Raw genomic sequence first — 20,171 nt, 5'->3', positions numbered from 1 at the left:
CTCAGAACTAACGTGCGCAACACCACAAAACTATATGTCAGCCTGCAGATGCATTATGTGCTCCACTGGTTGCCATTATTCATTAATAATTACGCTGTGCACATACTTTGATGACGTAGAACAACTGTTTCCGCTGCAGCAGACGACCACGAACCAGGCATTAACATTTATGTGGTTAAGCCAAAAATATTTACCATGGCCCCACGAGCAACGTGGCAACTAGAAAAATATGCTAGATATGTTGTTACTAAAAAAGGAACCACATCAGGAGAATGGAAGGTTTGCGAATAATGCCGGATTATGCTGGTGTTTTAATTTTCTCTCACTGTCTTTCCCGACCCACGGATTTGTCTTCATATTTTTCGTATGCTTTTACTTTATCGTGCGGTCAGGTTAAGCCATAATAAGAAAACAGTTTTATCAGGTAAGTTCATTTTATTTGGTAAGTACTATCTACCAACTGGGCGAACATCCATAAAATCCGAGATGCATTTAAAGCAAGCAAGCAAGCATTTCTGGACGATCGGCTCTCTTCATGGTGTACGTGACTCTCACGTCTTTTGTTCATCTTCAGTTTGCGTTAAGTTTTGGTTAGCATACTTTTATTGCTGGTACTGCACGCTTAATCTGCCGTATTAGTAGATCTCTTGAAGTAATGATCGGAAACCTCATCAATTATATTTAATAATACTAATAATTTAATTTAATAATATCTCTATTCCACTGCATTCTAATTGTAATGACTTTTATATATATATCTTGAAAACAGAGCACACCTCCCATTTAAATTGCCCATTGGGACAAATAAAGTTGGTTATTGGTTGGTTAAATAAATGTGCTTTTTTATTTTTATTATTTTTGTTTAAGATGGCTGTAGGTCTATTATTTGTGAGAAGCAGTGATCGAAAGTCTTTATTGGGCTTCTTCAGAGATTGTTCTAGAATGTCAAAACGAGACCATTTCGTCAGTTTCACAGTTTTTATTTCTATATATTAGATGTATAGGAGAATACAGTGGAAACAATCTCAAAAACAAATTCTTACGTGCTGTAAACGTTTAATTATGAACAGGCTTTACACACACAGAGGAAACTCGTTTTTCGACACGCAGCAGTAAAGCAAATGTTTGCATTAGTTTCTTATGCCAGTCAAGCATCTTCAATAAAGTACAATCTAAAGAGCTAAAAGCAGAAAAAAGTAAGAAAGAAGTCCCAAAACAGAAGATCGAACTACGTGCACAGTGGTCGCAAGGCAAAATACAGATCATTGTCACTGTTGGTGATGTGGTATATGCACGAAACTTTTCTTCCAGCAATAAGTGCTTCCAAAAAAGTCATTGAAGTCACTGGTCCTTTTTTTTATTCAAGGTTCAATTACCAGATGGTCGTATCTTGCGACGGAATTTAAAGGTATGGTACGTAAAGGCTGTAATGGTGCTGATAAGGTTGTGGCGTGCTGTGTGACGTCAGCGAGGGAGAGGCAGTGCCGGTCATTGTTAAGATTTGAATTCAAGTGATCGGTGGTGGGTCGTTAGCTGGGTTAATGATGTGTATTAGTGATGACAGTCAAGATGGCTATGAGCAATGTTCAACCATTTCATTGCATCAGTTCACACTGGGGTCGAGTTGACGTCATCGGAGGACGAAAGAGTCCCGTGTAATTTCTCTTATTAAACACAACATCCTATAAAACATTCAACTTTTTTCAGTGAACAGACACGAAAATAGACGAGATTTAAACTGATCCTACTCTTTTCGAAATTCTAAGCAGTTTTATTTTGTCTTTACAATCCCTTTAAATCAGCTTCGCACACGCTGGACTAATAAAGAACTATCCTTTTCTTGTTTCTGAAAACCTGCCTTCCATTTGACGAGCCCTTATTGTGATACATCCACCACTGTCTTTTCAAGAGCCAGCACGTCTGGAGACCAACCCTTTGAGACATTTACAGTCCAATGCCCAGTCACTCCAGCTCGTCCTACTACCCTCACTTATTTTAAGCCATTCGAAATGGACAGTTGTCACAGCAGATCGAGAGTCTCCCGTTCTTTCCAGGTGTTTCCCTGAAACGTCGGGCGGTCCGGTGGAGCAACGGTTAGCGCCTGTCACCAATACAGTGAGGGTTGGCTGCCCTGGGTTCAGCTCTCGTCTCGGGCACGCTGTTCTTTCTCTGCATATGGCATTTGTTTACAGGGCTGGCTGCCCGGCCGTGACATAGCCTTAGTTGCTGGCTTAGCGTAAAACACCGATTCCCCATCCCCCTGAAACGTTGGACAATGCTGCTAGACAGCGTCCTAGTTCCTCGATCAGAGTCCCAGCCAATTTTACAAATATCTTAGCACTTGCTTTGTTGGACCGCTCAAAAAGAACAAGCAAGTCACCAGACAGACTGAACGTTAAATTTGGTTGATATTTCAGTATTTAATTTTTTAGTGTTTATCATTTTTCCTTTACGCCTTTAAAAAAAGTTAAAAACAATGTCAATAAACATTCTAGTGTTATTCATTTCGATCATGTCAAGATTTTTTGTTCAAATCATGAATTTTAAGTATTTTAATTTTACTGCCTGTGACGACCAAATTGCATGTTGTAATACTGACGGACAGCACTGAATGTTGCAGTACTACAGTGACAAGCCATGCCAGCGCCTGGTGATGACTCTTACGGACACCGAGCATCTGGTTATTTGCCACGGATCCTGCATTCTGGTGAAGACTACATTCCTGCTTCTTTCCTTTATTCATTCTGTTGAGCTATTTATTAACACATTCACCATTTGCAAACATGCATATAAACAGTGATACAAGCAAAGATAAGACAGGCAGCTAGCTATATTCCTAATTATGTGCTGGGTGATACTGTCGACAGGAAAGCCATTCCTTAGTGACCGCGCGAGCGTGGATGCGAGGTCTAAGCAAGACTGATAGCCTCCTCCTTATGTATAAATACAAGGTAAATAGAACAGACTTGGCATTTAATTATTACTTTTCCTTTTTTCTACTCCTTTCGTCTGGAGCAGCAGCACGTGTCTAGTGCATTGTTTGTCAGCGCACTGACGTATACAATCAAATCTTTGCATCTAACTATATTGTAATACAAAAATTCATAAAGTGTGTGTGTAATATACACGTATAATAATATATATACTTTATGTTTTTTTAAACAATAAAATCTACATCCAAGTGTTATTTATCTTCACCCCGACACCCGGTCGAAACGACAGACATTACAAGTAAAACTCGTGCTTGCGGAAATTCCATGAAGACGTCGACCATATGACAGTAGATTAGTGTCTGAAGTGTCCAAGACCAGGGAGACATGATCGAAGAGACTGATATACGGAAGGATAGACAATACTCAGTTGAAATTTAAAAAAAAACCATGTGTTTGCACCCCTAGGATGGTACAAGAAGATTTCGAGTGAAATTCTGTCGCAGTAGATTGCAGACAGGAAGCAGTGTGTGCGCAGAGGCTGCAGACACTTTGTCCAAGTTCTTTCCTGTGAAGGTTACCGAGGAGCAGGTCATGGTTAGATGTCGATAAGTGTTTCCTCTTGTGTTAGCTTTTTCTCCACTTTCAGAAGTTAACTTGTTGACCACACTTAACTGAGCTATCAGCTGAAAATATAGCAGGCGTATCGAATGAAGGGTTTTAAGTTTCTATCAAGATAAGTTGCATTCACAAATTCTGCGATCAGGGCAAGCTATTTTAATTTTTCTAATTACGCTTAACACATTTTAATTTCTGTCAGGCTGGCGACATGTCAGATTTAACATGAATAACTGAAATTAACCACTTGCATAAAGTGGGCTTTTAGCTTGAAACCATATGGAGTCCTAATCAATCTCTAAATAGACTGACATGCAAGAAATGTTGACTGAATCAAACTGTTTCCGCATTTGTTTAAACGACAGCAATCAGCTGACAAGAATCAAGTGAGAGGACAACCTGCTGCAGTTTTATCAGGAGAGGTAACTCTGGGAGTATTAGCTGAGGTAAGCATTTAGGGGGCAGCTGAATAAGTATGTTTTGGTATTTTAATGTCTGCAGTGAGCAGGAAGTACCAATATAACAAAAACTCAGGTCTCGGAGATTTCTTCGGATTATTGCAACTGTCGATCGCATTAGTAAGTTTGTCGCAGAACAAAGATGACACTTTAACTGCTTTGTGGTCGTGATCCTACGGTTAGGGAGAAGCAATAACAAACGTTGACAACAAACTCCTGTTTCAGACGCTTCTTTCTGGCAAAAACAACGAAGTGCTATCTGCTGCCTACAAAGGCTCATCCTAAAGCAAGTGAAATCGTTGGGATGCAAATGGTGCCTGATGACGTCGTATCACGTTACTTATGCCTGTTCTTAGCCGACCCATCATTCCCAGCGCTGGTGGAGCAGGTGGAAAAACAATTACAAACAATAATCAACGACAGCCGAGAGTAAAGAAACATGCACGGAAGCCGTTGCTTCACTCCGTCTTTAGGGCAAATGTGAACTGTTGATTGTTAAGAATATAAACAATCGAACTGAAGCCATGGGGTGCAGGTGGGTGGGAGGATGCAGTAGGGCACGCAGCTCAGCTTGTCTCTGCTCAGCAACTATGTGTTGGACCGTGCGTGTTACATGCGGTGAGTACAAACAGATCAACACTCCGCATCATGCAGACACGGAGAAGTTTGATAAAACATCCCGCGTTATCTAAAGATTGAAAAGCAGACAGGTATATTATTTGAACACTCGCAATATGTAGTCACAGAGAAAGGTAAATGTGAACACAGCAACTCTCTCCACGGACATCCTCACCCTCAACTACACTCAAAACTTTGCATAACATGCTTTCACCACTAATGTACGATTTGCACAGCGATTCGGCAGATCTGTTGTAATCTTGATGCAGTCTGCACTGCCTGACTTTATGGTTGAGAATACTATGTCATTACAAAATTAGACACATCTCAGGCTGAGATGACTTGTGTAAGTTGTGTCTAATTTTGTAGTGACATAGTTACGGGCATCAGGAGGGATACAATCTCAGAAGAATCACTGAGGCTTATTATTATTATTGTTGTTGTTGTTGTTATTATTATTATTATTGCAAGTTCTGTGCTCTCAAGAGAGTATTCTAAGAATGTAGAAGTGGGTCTGTGAAAGTAAGCATGATTACAGGCGTGACCATGTGTTGTAAAGGCTTTGTGTCTTGTCGCATTTCCATTCAACGTACAGACTGACAAGCTTGGACCATTTCCCTTAGTCCAATATACGGGCTAGTGAAAGTGGCGAAGACACGCGAAATGTGCGCAGTAGTGATTTACCTCGGAGGTGGTATTGCCTGGTGGTCTTCAATGCTATTGACCCTTTGGCTTACATCTGTTGTTGAAGAAACCCTTCGTCTATGAACGTCATGGCCTTGGGTGGTTTAGTAGGCATCTGCATATGTACATTGCAACATTAAATAAAGCCACAAGCTGTAGCGATTTCATATACATCTGAAATCAGGAAGATGTTGATGATAAAAGCACCACACTTTATTTCTAGAAGGCACTGATTTTCCTTACAGGTAACGATTGCGACAGCGAACATGTTGAGATGCTTATTGCTGTGGAATTGCGATGCCTTTAATAAAGTCTTCGTTTTACTAGTGACTGTACCTTAATGAAGTCTTACTAGTGCCAGTGAGTTAAAATGCATTATTTAATTTGACTTTAGTTTGTATCCAGTGCAAGAATAACTGATATTTTGATTACTTCAAGCATGAAGTACTTGCAGTTGAACCGCACTCCATGCCCTTAACACCAAATTGTAAATTGTCACAGTGTTTACTAACATTTGTTTCCTTGAAATTGTCACACAATGCAGCTTTAAATTAAACAGACACGATTGTAGAAACAGACTGTTGTTGTCTTTGATAGACGCAGAAATCCATGGGTTTTTAAATCGAGATGTCGTTATCGGTTTAAACCTTTGTCCCGATTTCTCGCCACTCGCCGTTGCTGCTGTGGAGAGTGTTTGTCAAAGCAGCACCACACACAACAGTTGCTTACAGGGACAAGTATTCTGTCCATATACATATATCCCACATCCACACAACGTCCATCATGCTGGCTCCTGCACCAGACCATCGATGCTCATCGCGGTGGGGGTCGAGGAGGAGGCTGAGGAGGAGGTGGAGATGATGGTTTAATCGCTGCAAGAGAATAACGGCAACAGTTACAAACAGAGTCTGAAAAGTCTTGTCATATGGGGGTGTGGGGAATCGATGTTTTACGCCGAGCCAGCAACTGTTAAGGCAGCCGGCCCTGTATGTCCTATCGGGGAAGGAACCGAACTTTACGCACTGTATGACCAAGCATACATGATGGGATTTATACAATTTTTCAAGTTAGTCATATTAATGATGACAAGTGAGTTTTACTATACTCCATGATATACTTGATCAAAATGTAATATTTTAAATGCCATGTGCTTGCTAGTCAATCGTATATTGTCTGTGAGCAGAGACTGGGGAAGGACAGCATGTGCTGACAGTGCCATAGGGTCCGCCCGACATTCCTATGTAACGCTTGTTCTCAAGATAACTGTCTCTTAACATTCTGGTCGTGTGATATTAGAGGTCGCTTTGTTCTCATGAGCTGTACCTGCCTCGTATCTCTCGTTGCCTTTTTCTTCCCCAAACCTCTATGACCCATTTAACCCCTGAGTCAACATGGGAGCCGGAGAGAAGTATGCCGCGCCCACCCAGCTAGCGTGAGCTCCTCCACCTCCGACACCCGTGCTCTAGCCACTCGGCTATCCCTTTTCCCACTAAAACCAGTGAAAATAACCTTATTACTTTGGGTCTTGGCCACGACGCTTGAGTAAGTTTTCTTTCCGTTAGAAAACGCTTCTGGCTGCGGAAACGTCGCTTCAGAATGAAACTGGAACCGTGCTTCAAAATCTGAAACAAGATGGTGATAATATAATATAATGCTGAAAATGACAAAATAATGGATACTGAAAGTAACAACGACGACGACGACAACAACAACAACAACAACAACAACAACAACAACAACAACAACAACAACAACAACAAAATAAAATAATGGGTCTCCATAGCAGACGTGCGTACATATGCATCTAATCAGTAAGTGTGAAGCTGTTTTGCGTTGTGAATCTCATGTGGTGTATGCACGATCACGTGTGAACACGACAGGCATCACTCGTACACTCAAATCTTGATAGTTTTCGAGTCTGATTCATTATATGTAATTCATTGTATACCCTGTTGTAATTACCTTTCCTGTAGACTGCCTCAGGATTTGTTAATTGTAAAATCTCTGTCAATTACTGTAATATAAGCTTCAGAAGGTGAAAGTGTAGCCGATTACAGGGGCGCTAATTGTCCATATGTAGAAAAAGTGACGGAAAAGAAAGATAGATAGATATAGCCATAAGAAAAACAAATATTTAAAATACAGATCCCGACACAGTGTAGCTATCACAGTGGGCCACGTTTAGCGATGTTAAAGAAGATAAAAGCTGCTGCTGATGACTCCAAGTCATGCAGAGGACAGGTTCAGTTCACACAGCAGGCGTCCAGTCTGTCCCACCAGCAGCAACTTACCATCGATGCTTGTAGTGGATAAAGAAGACACTCTGCGCGGCGGCTCTGGAGGATGTTCAGGGGTGGAGCTCTTTCTTCTGTTGCCGGTTGGGGGCAGTCTGGGAAGTTCCGGCATGACGTTTGGTCTGGGAGGCAGGGGCGGAGGTGGCGCAGCAGAACCGACATTCATTGTGAGATGAGTATTTTCTCTAACTGCACATCAGACAACAGTAATACATAGTCTAACCACGGAGGTGTATAGGTGGAGTGCTGTCTGCCGAGACCAACCCTTAGCTTCTTGCAAAGTTCTCCGCTGTTAGTCTCGGCGAGCCTAAACAATGAATGTGACTAAACCGGAAGCTTGTACACACCTGCCTTGTCTTAGTAGTTAACTGGAAAAAATCGTCAGCCGGCAGTCCAGTAATATAAGTTCGTGATCTAACTAAACGACAGACAGCAGCAATACACGATCTGTCTACACGACAGACAGCAATAGTACACGTTCTAACTACACGACGGATAACAGAAACACACAGCCCACTGAGGTATCTCCAAACAACAGATTTAAAAGCAAACTATTTCTGATATTGGTTTTTCTATACAGTAGATGATGTAACATCACTATGCTTTCCTCCATGTAGAGTATAGTTAACATACAACTTTGCAGTGTGCTGTCTCATTCAGTACTGACAAACTAAAACACAGTTTTGATATTTTTACACACACAGCAATAACGCAAAACCTGTTATTGTTTTGGGTGTCTTGCTAAATATTTCGGTCAACAACTCCTGCATAATTACAAGATAATCAGTAGTTTGACAGGATACTTATGTGATGTAGTTTTCACTGATACTGTGATGTGATATTTAAGACAAGGAAATGAACTACAGGAATGCGAGAGATTCCGAGGATGTGAAAACAGATGTTCTTCTAGAAACAAATGTTGGCGGGAAAAAAGAGCATGAGTCAAAAAAAAAAAAAAAGGAAAAAGGTTATGGGTGGGGGAGGAAAGAAAGAGAAGACGGAGACAAAACAGAAAGTGATATATTATCGAGGATCTAAATGCGATATTAGGACCAGAAATATCCCAGAAATTAATAAACAAGTAATGTCTTCCCATACCCATCTAGGCATGTGTCGGATGTCACGAGCTGAGCTTTCTCCTCAGCCATTCCAAACTTACAATGAGCATAAGCCGGCAGGCAACAGATATGCAGACGCAGGGAAAAAAATGAAACGCTATCTCGATATATGACAAGATGTCTAAAAGAGATTTCTGACAAATGTTCTGTTCATATGTCATACCTTGACTTTAACAAGTTATCTGTGCAAGACACAAGCAGGCAGTTTTAGTGTAGGACATGCGTGGGAAACTGTCGCCGTTGCGCGGTTGCTAGCCGTTCAGTCTGCACGAACTCCATCTTGAATGTGCCACTGGCCGGTGAAAGCGGATTTTAGCGAAATGGTTTCACATCCTTTTCCAGTCAGTGGCTAGAGGTGACAATAATGGCCGAGTGAGCTATCTATAGATGTGTCGTGAAAAGTTGGCGTGCTTTCACGACCCCATAATACAAACACACAGCTTGCCTAAGCTAGTCGAACAGCTTTTCTTACGCCACGTTACCTTTCCCCGGTATTGTCCCTCGCTAGATGTGCAAACTGTCATGGAGCCGTCCTCTTGCAGGTCTTGCATTGAAAGTGTGCATTTTCCCCTTCGCATTCTAGCAAAAATCCGATATAGCTTTGAAAAGGAACGTCGGCTCAGATATTTGGCAACTGTTATTATTATTGTTATGATTTGTACGAATCGCTGTCAGTTTGCCTTTCGTGTCCATAAACTTAGAGAAAGTCTGTAAGCTCTCGAAGATTTTCCCATGAAACACACAGTTTCTTACTCATAACACAGGAAATAGAAACAAGTTCATCCTCTTCAGTTTTTGTCATCGTTGTATGCCGTAAATATAGACAAGCAGCACAACTTACACATGGGAAATTAAGCTCACTGGATTAGAAGGAAATTAATTAGGCGAAGTTTTTTAGAAAACTACTATTGGAGATTGCAGTACTCATGCAGGTACAACCACTGAAGGTCAGCCAGACGGAGGCAACTGGCCAAACTGTAAAATTGAGAACTGAGCGATACACAATCCGGCCACAATGACGTCAGATGACGAGAGAAAATACTTCCACTGACCTCCATCAGTTGAAAAGAACGTGCAAAATTGACCTCTCGTCTGGCAAGGTTAACAGTCATAACGCATCTCATATGTGGCGACGTGTGTGTGGCGGGTGGCGGTTGAAAACTAATATCAACATTTTTCGGTTCAGTCGTCGCTAAATTTGGCAGGAACAGCCCTAGCTGCATACCAGTGTTTTATTATCCCAGTCCCACATTAAACGACAGGAAACAGTATCTGCGTTGCAGTGCTTTATTCTTCCTTTCCTACATTTAAATGCAGGCGATAGCAGCTATATGTTTAATTTTTTATTTTGCTGCATTTACAGACAGCATAGATGTGTTCTCAGGCCATACACTCTACACATTCCCCATCTATTGTCCCTCCTGTACTACATGAACCAACCACTATCACCACTATCACCATCACTAATTCCCGAATTCTTGCTGATAGGGATTGTTCCTGTGGTATGTAGCTGTGGGCGACACTCCGAGACACAACAGAGTTGGCCATGTGCACTTTGTTATAATACAGTCATATCAATACTGCAGTCTACCTGTGGTGCTCATCTGTGCAAAACAGTGCTGTACAAACTGAACGGTCGATGACAACCCACAGAAGCAGCCAACTCTAATTGCAAATCGTCCAACTTGTTAATAAAGACAAACTATACAAACTGCTGAGGATCTGTATCCAAAGCTGCTCTTACACTCTACAGTCATTCAAGACCGACACATCGCGTGTTGAGTCCAATGGCTGCCAAGAACATGTAAGAACAAGTCTAATTAAACTGTTTTATCATCAGCATAGCCAGCTCGGTACGATGGTCACGCTTGCTTGGCTGGCGACAACACAAAAGACAAAACAAAGGAGTCACTATTGAACTGATTATATACTGCAATGGCAGAGGTAGTATGTAGACCTAGTGCTACCAGCTATGTAACTGTTTCTAGGCCGAGTAAGTACAATCTGACCTCGATAAGTCGACCTCCCCTAAGTCGACCTTCCCTAAGTATAAAACCTCCCTATATCGCTCTATATCGAATTAATTGTTAGTTCCCGGCCAAGTACTCGCGCCTATTACGCCATTTTCCCATAACTCGAAAACTCCGTAAGTCGAATTTTTGTTCGGTTCCTTTGAGTTCGACTTATCGAGGTCCGACTGTAGAATACGTCAGTCACCATAAACAAAACCTCTTCATTCGGTGTTTTTTTTTTTAAAAAAAAATACTCTACTTAGAAGATTTCGTTCTGCTTTTCTCAAAGAGATTGTAGACAGCATCGACAAAAATCAGATATCTATAACAATCTTGTGTCCACTACAATCCCCTACTATTTCAGTCCCTACCTCCCCCTCCCACTCTGGTTGATTCCTCTCACATTTGACTGCGCTGTGGATGACTTCATTAACAAAACTTGCAAGGGTCAAGTGCCACTATTCCAGGGTCATTCCTGCACCGGAAATACTGCGGAACTTCCGGGTAATTTCCTGTTCGCACACATGCCAAGTCAGGGCCATCAAAAGCCTGCGGGGCCCCGGGGGAGACGACTTTTTCGGGCCCCGTGCATTAATCATTAATTGTAATCGATTATCTTCTGTCCAGTATGTAACAGTTTGCTTACAAGTTATAATTCCACTGGCAGTAACGTAGTTTAGTGACGTAACATAGCAAACGATAGGAAAGATCTACAAGACTGCACGAAATGAACATTTGAGAACTGTGTTCACATGAGTAAATGAGGCAAAAGGACATAATCAAGCACCGAACTTGCCGCACCTTTTCTAAAGAAATAAATAATCCCCAGATTGGAAAGAGGCTTGCTATGTCACCAGCGCACGTGACAACCCGACAGATTATTGAAGAAACAAAAATTAAAGACAATACAAGGTTTATATTGCATGTGTGATGTCACAGTCGTCACATATTTGGGTACAATTATTAGAGGTAGCAGTAACTTCAGTAGTGGTCAAACCTAAACTTTGCAGCATTCTTTGAACTCTAGCTTTTATCCCCTCATGCTGCCATTTTTGTTTTTTTTTTTTTGTTTGTTTCTTCTTTTCTGCACAAACCTTGTGATGGTACATGAGTCAGGGCCAAGCTTTTGTGATAAGTGCAAAAGGTAGGAGGAAATTAAAGTATCTTCAAAGAGGAAGGAGGGATATTTAGGAGTTGTTTAAAGTAAAACTCCGCCCTCCAGGCCTCAGCCAGACCAAGAAAATAAAGGAGGATTGACTGACATCAGGTAAATTTTCCAAACGGGTCAGAAGGCCGGTATTGCATTATTTGCATATCACCCAGCAGAAGAAGGCCGATACTGTGCATCGGAGAATTTATCACCCTTCACCCACTCCACCCTGACACCGCCATCAAAAATATATAAGCCTCACTGTTTGCAATACAGCAGTTTTAAAATGTTCTTGTAATCATTTTTTGTATTTTGTTGGCTGCGGTATTAGTGCATTGCTGGTGCTCATATGGTATCATGCTGCTTTCTTCATAAGAAGTTTCTATGTACATGAGTGTAGTCGTGTGTCTGATGATAGGAGTGGGTGAAGAAAACGTTTCACCGTGTCTTTGTAACTAAATACGAAAACAAAACCTCAAAAACATTTTTGACACTTCTCACTTACAGGCTGAGGTACCAGGGATGCCCCCCGCCTCCATCTGTTCACAGAGTTGTCCACACATCGGTCACATACCGTCCTCTTCACTGTCAACTCGGAACTGCGTGCAGCCCCAACCTCCACAGTGGAAGATAAACCCAGGTATCTCTACTTCTAGAACATACTTCTTGTCGGACAGCGACTTTCGGACACAAAGAGCATACAGCGTGACCTCGCTAGCCCTGACCACACCTCTCAGTCCCACTACCCTGCTGGCCCACCCCACTATTGCACCCGGCTTGCATTGCAGGCATGAAACTTGACTTTTCTATATGTAATCCTTTGCTATTCTTTTCGCAGACGTTTGTTGAAAAGAAAAAGAAAAAGAAAAAGAAAACAAAATTACTGAGCCAGGCCGGGCCCCTTCCACAGCCCTAGCCCCTCTGAGTTTCAGTGTAGGCGTGAGGGAGGGGTGATATTGATGTTTACACATCGTGACCGAGAACAGATCTGAATTCCGGACACTCGAGTCCGTGCTGGTGACAAGCGCGTGATCGCTGCGCCACCTGGCCGCCCTTGATTTTGGTTGATATCCTTGCAAATCAGTTCTTACCGAAATAAAGACCGGTTATCAAGCTCCACTACAAGACGTGCAACAAACAGTGATGCTGATTATGGACTCCCTTCCTCGTTTGACATAGGTGTCGCTCTGCGTGTGTCATGGATAATAACGTCGTCAGAAGCACTTTGCTGACGACTGATAACGACTATCCCGTTGTCATCAACTCACCATAGTGCTGGTGGTCCGACTGCCTAATGAACCAGCGGCCATCCTACTCTGCAGGACATTTTGTACAGCGTTGAAATAACGAACACCGATCGAGTGAATTCAAAATCAGAAACTCATTTAAATGAAATGTTAGTGAGCCGACTTTTGTCTTTGTAACATTTGAGTCGTTGACGAGTGAATAGTGAGTGTGTCTCTCCGTGCTGCTTGTCGGCATAGACCTGCACTGGATGACAGTGAGGCCACTTGACAGCATGAGGAGGGCTCTAACACCACTCTACAGGGCGAGGAAGAGGACAATGAAGCAGCTTAGTCTGCGCACTTAACCTATAAGGTCAAGGCCTGCTCCTCATGCACAGTGTGTCATGTCAGCCAAGTGTTGGCACAGCAAGGCAGTGGCAGTGCCACATCCAAGCGTGCTGTCCTGCGTGGTTGTCAGCCAGCTGTCACGATAAGAAAGGCCCTGCCAGATGGTAAACATGGTGTCATATGCTTCTATCAGCAAGTGTCGGGGGGCAAGACACTGTGGGAGGACACGTGCTTGTCAGCTAACAGACAAACAAACGCACTGTCACGTGCAGGGTGTGCTGCAGGCGCTGGCTGTATTGTGTGGATGATGACCACGAACGATGGAGGATCAGATATTAGAGTACAGAGTTTGAATGCTCAGGCTATTACACAAAGATTTAGACAAAACGTTCCTGTAATGTCAATATGTTCGAAAGTCCTGTGTTTTCACAAATCAGTTTACTTGGACTAATACTATTTCTATCCTTATTCTTCCATCTTTCTGTCTTTCACACACACACACAAACCACACAAAAGCCCATACTCGTACAGATGTTAAGTGTATTTATGCAAGTAGGGAGGCACACCTACTCTCCAAGTTTGCGAAAGTAACAGTCTACCGTTTGTACACTGCACTGTCAGTACACTATATATACATTGTAAGTACACTGCACTGTCAGTACAGTACACGACACTGTCAGTACACTACACTGTCAGTACACTACACTATAAGTACACTATACACTGTCAGTACATTCGCTGTCAGTACACCACACTATCAGTACACTATACAATGTCAGTATAATACACTGTCAGTACACTGCACTGTCATACACTACACTGTCAGTACACTATACACTGTCAGTACACTGCACTGTCAGTACACTACACTGTCAGTACATTCACTGTCAGTACACTACACTATAAGTACACTATACACTGTCAGTACATTCGCTGTCAGTACACCACACTATCAGTACACTATACAATGTCAGTATAATACACTGTCAGTACACTGCACTGTCATACACTACACTGTCAGTACACTATACACTGTCAGTACACTACACTGTCAGTACATTCACTGTCAGTACACTACACTATAAGTACACTATACACTGTCAGTACATTCGCTGTCAGTACACCACACTATCAGTACACTATACAATGTCAGTATAATACACTGTCAGTACACTGCACTGTCATACACTACACTGTCTGTACACTATACACTGTCAGTACACTGCACTGTCAGTACACTACACTGTCAGTACAATACACTGTCAGTACACCACACTGTCAGTACACTGTCAGTACACCACACTGTCAGTACACTGTAAGTACACTACACTGTCAGTACACTGCTTTAGTTCAATAGCAAGTGATCGAAGGTCACTAAAATGTTGCCACCTTGCCTAACCAATAAATCTGGATTATTCTTTCCACTGACTTTATCTTACTTAAAGTTTAAAATATCAAAAGAATATATAACAACTTACGTCATTCCACACCAAAGAAAAACTGCACTACCTACTTGCTGTGGTAGGTATAGGCATTGCGTCCTCTCTCTACTCCCGACCTCCAAGTGTTAGCGTGAGTACAATGCGAGCAACACCGAGAGTATCCACCTCTGTGTTATCCACATGACGTCATTCATTGATATCCACAGTGGCTACTACATGGAGAGTGGAACGACCACTGGGGTGAGAAACTGTGACCTCTCAGACTGGGTCACTAAGGTCACGCTCTCGTGGCGTCAGCAGACGACTGGCTGCGAGCCGAGTACCCGACTCGTGGCGGGTAAGAAACGTCTAACGGCGCGGGGCGTCAGTGGAGAAGGAAGAGACGGTGCGCCTGCCTCTAATCCACGCACTCACTCGTGACGTCGCCACCCGCGTAGGCGAGTTGACAGACGAGGTCGCAACGATAGGATTTCCTTCCTGGTTCTCACTGGGCGCTGTGAGTGAGTGAGGTGGGGAGGGGAGGGGCCGGTACTTAACTGACTCACTTTACATACCATGAAGATTTGAACGATTGGCTGACTGGTGCGAGGGTGAGGTTATCCTGCAGTCTGTAAAGCAGCCTTCGTGTACAAAATTCTGCCAGTAAAATACAAAACCCGAAACAGGCGTCCAAAAAATTGAATAGCTTGGACAGGGCGTGCGAGAGATTAAATGTGTCCTTATCTGATATACGCTGACACCATGAAAACACGGCGTTGATGAAAGTTTGAGGAAGGAAGATGAAACAAACAGTAGGTTTGGCATGGTGATAACAGGAAAATTGAAGTGGCTTTGGCTGAGCTGATGGAGTGCATACTGAGGACTGGTAATGACTGACGCACTTACACACGAACACAATACACAGACCTTGTCATGACCACAGGAATAATTGCCAATTGTTAAACTGCCATGGACAGCATCGAGACTGAATCAGTTGCTCTTATTATTAGCATAAGAAAATCACTTTTTTTCGACAGTAGGTGCATACAGACGGAAAGAAGAAGAATGAAGACACAAGGAAATGTTAGCAAAAAAATGCACACAATTGTCCTCGTTGTCCTCAACGTTGGTGATGAACATTCGTCTGTCTGTGTCCATTGTGGGAATGGGTACAGCACTGCATCGTTGACTACAGACTTGCTGTACGCTATGTACAGTACAACATTGTCTATTGCATGTCTATTGACATCAATCATTTCACCGAGGAACCAACATCTATCATTTACGTTGACAGACAAGGGGGAAATTATCATGAATGCAGCAGGGAGAGGAGGGCAAAGTCTTTATGTTGATGAAATGAGGAAAACAAACATGCACTTACAGGACGGCGGGACTTGTACACAAAAAGGAGGCAGTTAGAGAGAGGGGAGATAGACTTGTCTTGGTAAATACGTATTTTATCCTCCTCCTCCTCCTCCTCCTCCTCATCATCATCATCATCAAAATGTGTTCTATGACTATGGATGGCGATTATGTTGTACGTGCTCATTTTTGCCTATAATGATAGATGTCCCCTTCTGACGAATGCTCCATGGTGATGATGACGACGACTACGATGACAAAGGGTTTAGTTCTTCAGGCTTTACCTTTACCAAGATTATTTTTGGCTAGTGGGGGGAGGGGTGCACTTTGCACAAGAAACCACCACTTAACGACTCAGAGTACAGTAATTTGTGGAACATGTCACCTGAAACACGTCACCTAATGTGACGAATTGCATCCCGTGAGATATGGGCGGATTTGAACCCCCATCCCCAGTAGGCATTGTTTTTGCATCCTGCTGTTTGTAGCAGTAGTTCAGATACAAGCTTTTAAGCATGTATAGAAGAAAAGCTGTATACCACTCGAGTGGCAAAGAATGCATAGAGATGAGCTGTACAAGTGGCAAGAAAAGAGAGCGCTGCGCACCGTGGACTCAACAGAAAATGTATACTAAAGCAAGACAATGTAGGCTGGATGACAAGATTTAGTGCACACTGGAGAACAAGACAATTTATATTGGAGGCCAAGATGGTGTACATGTATATTGGATGACAAGACTTAATATAGGCTGGAGGACAAGACAGTGCACATTGGAGAACAAGACAGTGCATACTGGAGGCCAAGACGGTGTATATTGGAGGACAAAACAGTATATATTGAAGGACAAGACTTACTGAAGACTGAAGACTTACTCAAGACACTGTTTATGTGAGGACAAGACAATGTAGACTGGAGAACAAGACTTAATATAGGCTGGAGGACAAGACTTAGTGCACATTGGAGAACAAGACTTAATTTAGACGGGAGGACAAGACTTAGTGTGCACTGGGTTCTAAACTATAGAACACATTCTACAGGAGTGTAGATTCCTACAGGAATTCAGGTAGGAGGTCTGGCCGTCGCCGATGCCCCTCGACACCAAGCTGTACGGACATATAGACACATCTCAGACAACTACCAGTTTTATCTCGAAAGCTGGCTTCCAAGTGTGACACAAGTAAACAGCCGTAGCCACATCAACACCCGGTAAAGAGCTTGGACACCCCCTACATTCTACTCTCCGCCTTTGCTGGGCTGACAGGTGCAACTGATTCCAGGATGACATGCCAGGCAGTAAACGCATGGCTCGTTCATTCTGTTCCCTGTAGTGCTTTTGTGTATGTGTACATTCCCGTGGAAGAAACAAATCTTAATATAACTCTTAAGCATGTAAGCAAAGCAGAATAAAATACAATGTCATAGTGGAAAGCCTAAGTGCAATGGTGACATAGCGGAGTTTTCTAAGATGTCGATCACATCAGTCACATCCGGAGAATTTCTCGGTAAGATCACAGAGCTATGACCCCAACAGCTTTACCAGCGAGAGATGAGTCTACTAGAGTTGCTCTCTCTATGGAGAGATTTACTGGTGTGCATCAGTTCCTCCTTACACTTGTCAGTTCCTTGGACAGTTGATATGTTTCTGTATGTGTGACTGTGTGTGTTATATAGCTAGAGAGAAATTGAGAAGAAAGAGAAGGGGGAGGAGACGATACCTGGGGACAGTTTTGACATGCGCACAAGGCTGACCGCTGCATCTGACTGCCCCTGACTTCCGTGTGTCCCGGGGTCAGAGAGGACAGGCTGGGACTTGCGGCGGATGGCCCAGGCTGTGAAGGCGGCGAACTGCGCTAAACGGGAAGTGTGGTCAGTCTGCATGCTGTGTGTCCTTCAGCCCTCACCTGCAAAATGATGATACAAGAAACTAAAGCCTCATCATATACACTACGACACACACGCACGCACAGGGATGTACACACGAGAACACGAGACACACAGACAGACGCACGTAGAAATGCGGCACACGTGTGGTCAGTGACTGGTCAGTGCGGTCAGCATTTCTAGTTCTTCCGTTTGATGAGGTGAGGCGATGAGAAGACCAGTGGATGTGCCAGCGTATAACTTAGTAGGAAAGGACAGCAATGAATCGTTTAGGGTTAATTAAGTCAGATCAGAAGAACAGGACTGCACGCAGAAGGGCAGAGAACGGGTTAGTTTTAACTGTTAACTATATGAAGGATATTTTGAATGGAGCAGCGAGTAAAGATGTTAACGAATGGATGTGAGAATATCATGCATGCGATGTGACAGGCAACGTTCTTTGATGTGACAGTCAGTGTCTCTTGAGGTGACACTGTCATTTGAGAATGCAATGTGGAAAATTTTTTTTTAGAAGAGATTCCTAAACTGTTTCTGTCTCTATGACCGGTGCTAATGAAGGTCAGTCAAGTGCCAGGTCATCAGGACAACAAGTCACGTCACTCTCCATAGCGACGTGGAGTCACATTCGTAACCATAGCGACATGTCCCACATTTTTACAATGATGATGACAATAATGATTAGAGACATAGTATATTCGAAGCGATATGGAGAAGGAGCAATTAAGTAATGAAGGCACCAGAAAAATGTTCAATGTGGCCAGTTAATTTGTTTCCATATTGCTTGATACAATATGTTATGTCTGCTCTTGTTACTTGGCGACAATTACAGCCTCATATGAAGGTAATTATAAAGACTCACGGGATTGTTCGTTCTTGTTTTCTGATGATGACACAGGCCAGGTAGCTGATTGTTTTGACAGCAACAATCTCTGGGGTCTGAAGTTTAGTCGAGTTTGTCATTGGCTGCACTCATTTACAGGGGCAAGCGCCCCACCTGTCCTCTGTTGCAACTCTCAGGTCATGATGAAGCAGGCACCTGTTGTCAGCATGGGCCATGGGTAGCTATCCTGATGACACTTGTGACACAGGGGGCCGGCCACTTTACCCCACAACTAATATTCAGCCTTAGGAAGATACCTAGACGACTGTTATTTATACTTCCTACAGCAGGAAAGGACACAACAACAGGGAAATACGGAGGATGAGAGAGCTTTTCTCTATCATGGGGAAGTGACCACAGGAGACGCGTGGTGTTAGCCTTGTAGTCCAGCTGTGAATCCACACGTCAGGCCGTGTTGCCAGGTCTTAGCACTCTCCAGTCACACAAAGCCAGGTGTATACAGAGCACGATCACTTGCAAGTGTTTTAACGACTGTACGGTGTTGTCAGCCTGTTGCTTGTCAGTGTGGAGCGAGGCTAGCTTGTGATCAGCACAGGTACGTACATACGTCACGCCGCAGGTGCATCATCGATCAGCAGATGACAGTTATTGCTGCTGTCATGTGGCCCAACTTCCCCACATCCTCGCCAGTAAAGGGTAAGGGGAGATGGCGGACCAGAGTCCGTGTCAGGATCATGGAGGCTGAATGATCTGCAGCAGGATTTACAGTCCCTGCTAGACTCAAGATCTGTTCTTGTTCTGTGCATTTTCTAGTTTGTGTGTTTCTCATTTGGAAGAGAAATTCGTACTTAATTCATTTATTAATTGTTATTTTCAGTTCACTTGCCCTGTCGCCACTAGGCTAAAAGATCAAAAATCAAGTTTGTGAGCATGAGAGAATCGTGAGCAAACATGGCGGCCAGTTCCAGACCACGACGAGGGAGACAACACCGTCATGAACGTCAGGGGAAAGTTAGAGTTGCTTCCCGTAGTTTTCACCAGTAGATGTACCCGTTCAGTCAAAGCTATGGACTTCTCTGGGCGCCGTAGATATCAACCGGACGTCGCGGGTGCAGCTGACAACCTCTTTAGACATCTTGACAAATCTCTTATTTTTAAATGGCTAGATAATGTGTACAGCGATGAAACGATTTGGTTGAACCCTTCATAA

At 43.1% G+C, this 20,171-nt stretch overlaps 2 protein-coding genes across 4 annotated transcripts; one reads left to right on the top strand and one right to left on the bottom strand.

Annotated features, from left to right (window-relative positions):
- Positions 1-130: 130 nt before the first annotated feature.
- Positions 131-4,771, top strand: LOC112562101 (meiotic recombination protein REC114-like). Of its 2 annotated transcripts, XM_025235106.1 has the most exons (6): positions 131-279; positions 2,621-2,707; positions 2,868-2,951; positions 3,399-3,527; positions 3,914-3,994; positions 4,232-4,771. In XM_025235106.1, the coding sequence occupies exons 1-6, from the start codon at positions 196-198 to the stop codon at positions 4,289-4,291; spliced, it is 525 nt and encodes a 174-aa protein (XP_025090891.1). In that variant the 5' UTR covers positions 131-195; the 3' UTR covers positions 4,292-4,771. The 2 variants fall into 2 exon arrangements, with proteins under 2 accessions (XP_025090891.1, XP_025090892.1); XM_025235107.1 differs by lacking the exon at positions 3,399-3,527.
- Positions 4,772-5,495: 724 nt separating this feature from the next.
- Positions 5,496-19,522, bottom strand: LOC112562102 (WAS/WASL-interacting protein family member 2-like). Of its 2 annotated transcripts, XM_025235108.1 has the most exons (5): positions 18,980-19,522; positions 17,955-18,140; positions 7,600-7,791; positions 6,826-6,930; positions 5,496-6,180 (listed from the first exon to the last, which is right to left on the bottom strand). In XM_025235108.1, exons 2-5 carry the CDS (start codon positions 18,115-18,117, stop codon positions 6,122-6,124), a joined length of 519 nt encoding a protein of 172 aa, XP_025090893.1. In that variant the 5' UTR covers positions 18,118-18,140; positions 18,980-19,522; the 3' UTR covers positions 5,496-6,121. The 2 variants fall into 2 exon arrangements, with proteins under 2 accessions (XP_025090893.1, XP_025090894.1); XM_025235109.1 differs by lacking the exons at positions 17,955-18,140; positions 18,980-19,522 and adding an exon at positions 14,970-15,543.
- Positions 19,523-20,171: the final 649 nt, after the last annotated feature.

Source organism: Pomacea canaliculata, linkage group LG4, assembly GCF_003073045.1.
Source record: "Pomacea canaliculata isolate SZHN2017 linkage group LG4, ASM307304v1, whole genome shotgun sequence".
Taxonomy (NCBI): Eukaryota; Metazoa; Mollusca; class Gastropoda; order Architaenioglossa; family Ampullariidae; genus Pomacea; species Pomacea canaliculata.
Note: the sequence above shows the minus strand (reverse complement) of the source record. Positions and strands in the feature narration are given on the sequence as shown.

Excerpts from the sequence above, each read along its gene's own strand:
- LOC112562101 (XM_025235106.1), top strand. The coding sequence starts at position 196 with ATGGCCCCACGAGCAACGTGGCAACTAGAAAAATATGCTAGATATGTT. Across the intron at positions 2,708-2,867 it reads GCCACGGATCCTGCATTCTG|GAAAGCCATTCCTTAGTGAC; the intron begins GTGAAGACTACA and ends TACTGTCGACAG. Across the intron at positions 2,952-3,398 it reads TCCTTATGTATAAATACAAG|GATGGTACAAGAAGATTTCG; the intron begins GTAAATAGAACA and ends TTGCACCCCTAG.
- LOC112562102 (XM_025235108.1), bottom strand. The coding sequence starts at position 18,117 with ATGCAGACTGACCACACTTCCCGTTTAGCGCAGTTCGCCGCCTTCACA. Across the intron at positions 6,931-7,599 it reads ATCCACTACAAGCATCGATG|ATTTTGAAGCACGGTTCCAG; the intron begins GTAAGTTGCTGC and ends ATCTTGTTTCAG. Across the intron at positions 6,181-6,825 it reads CGTCGTGGCCAAGACCCAAA|CGATTAAACCATCATCTCCA; the intron begins GTAATAAGGTTA and ends ATTCTCTTGCAG.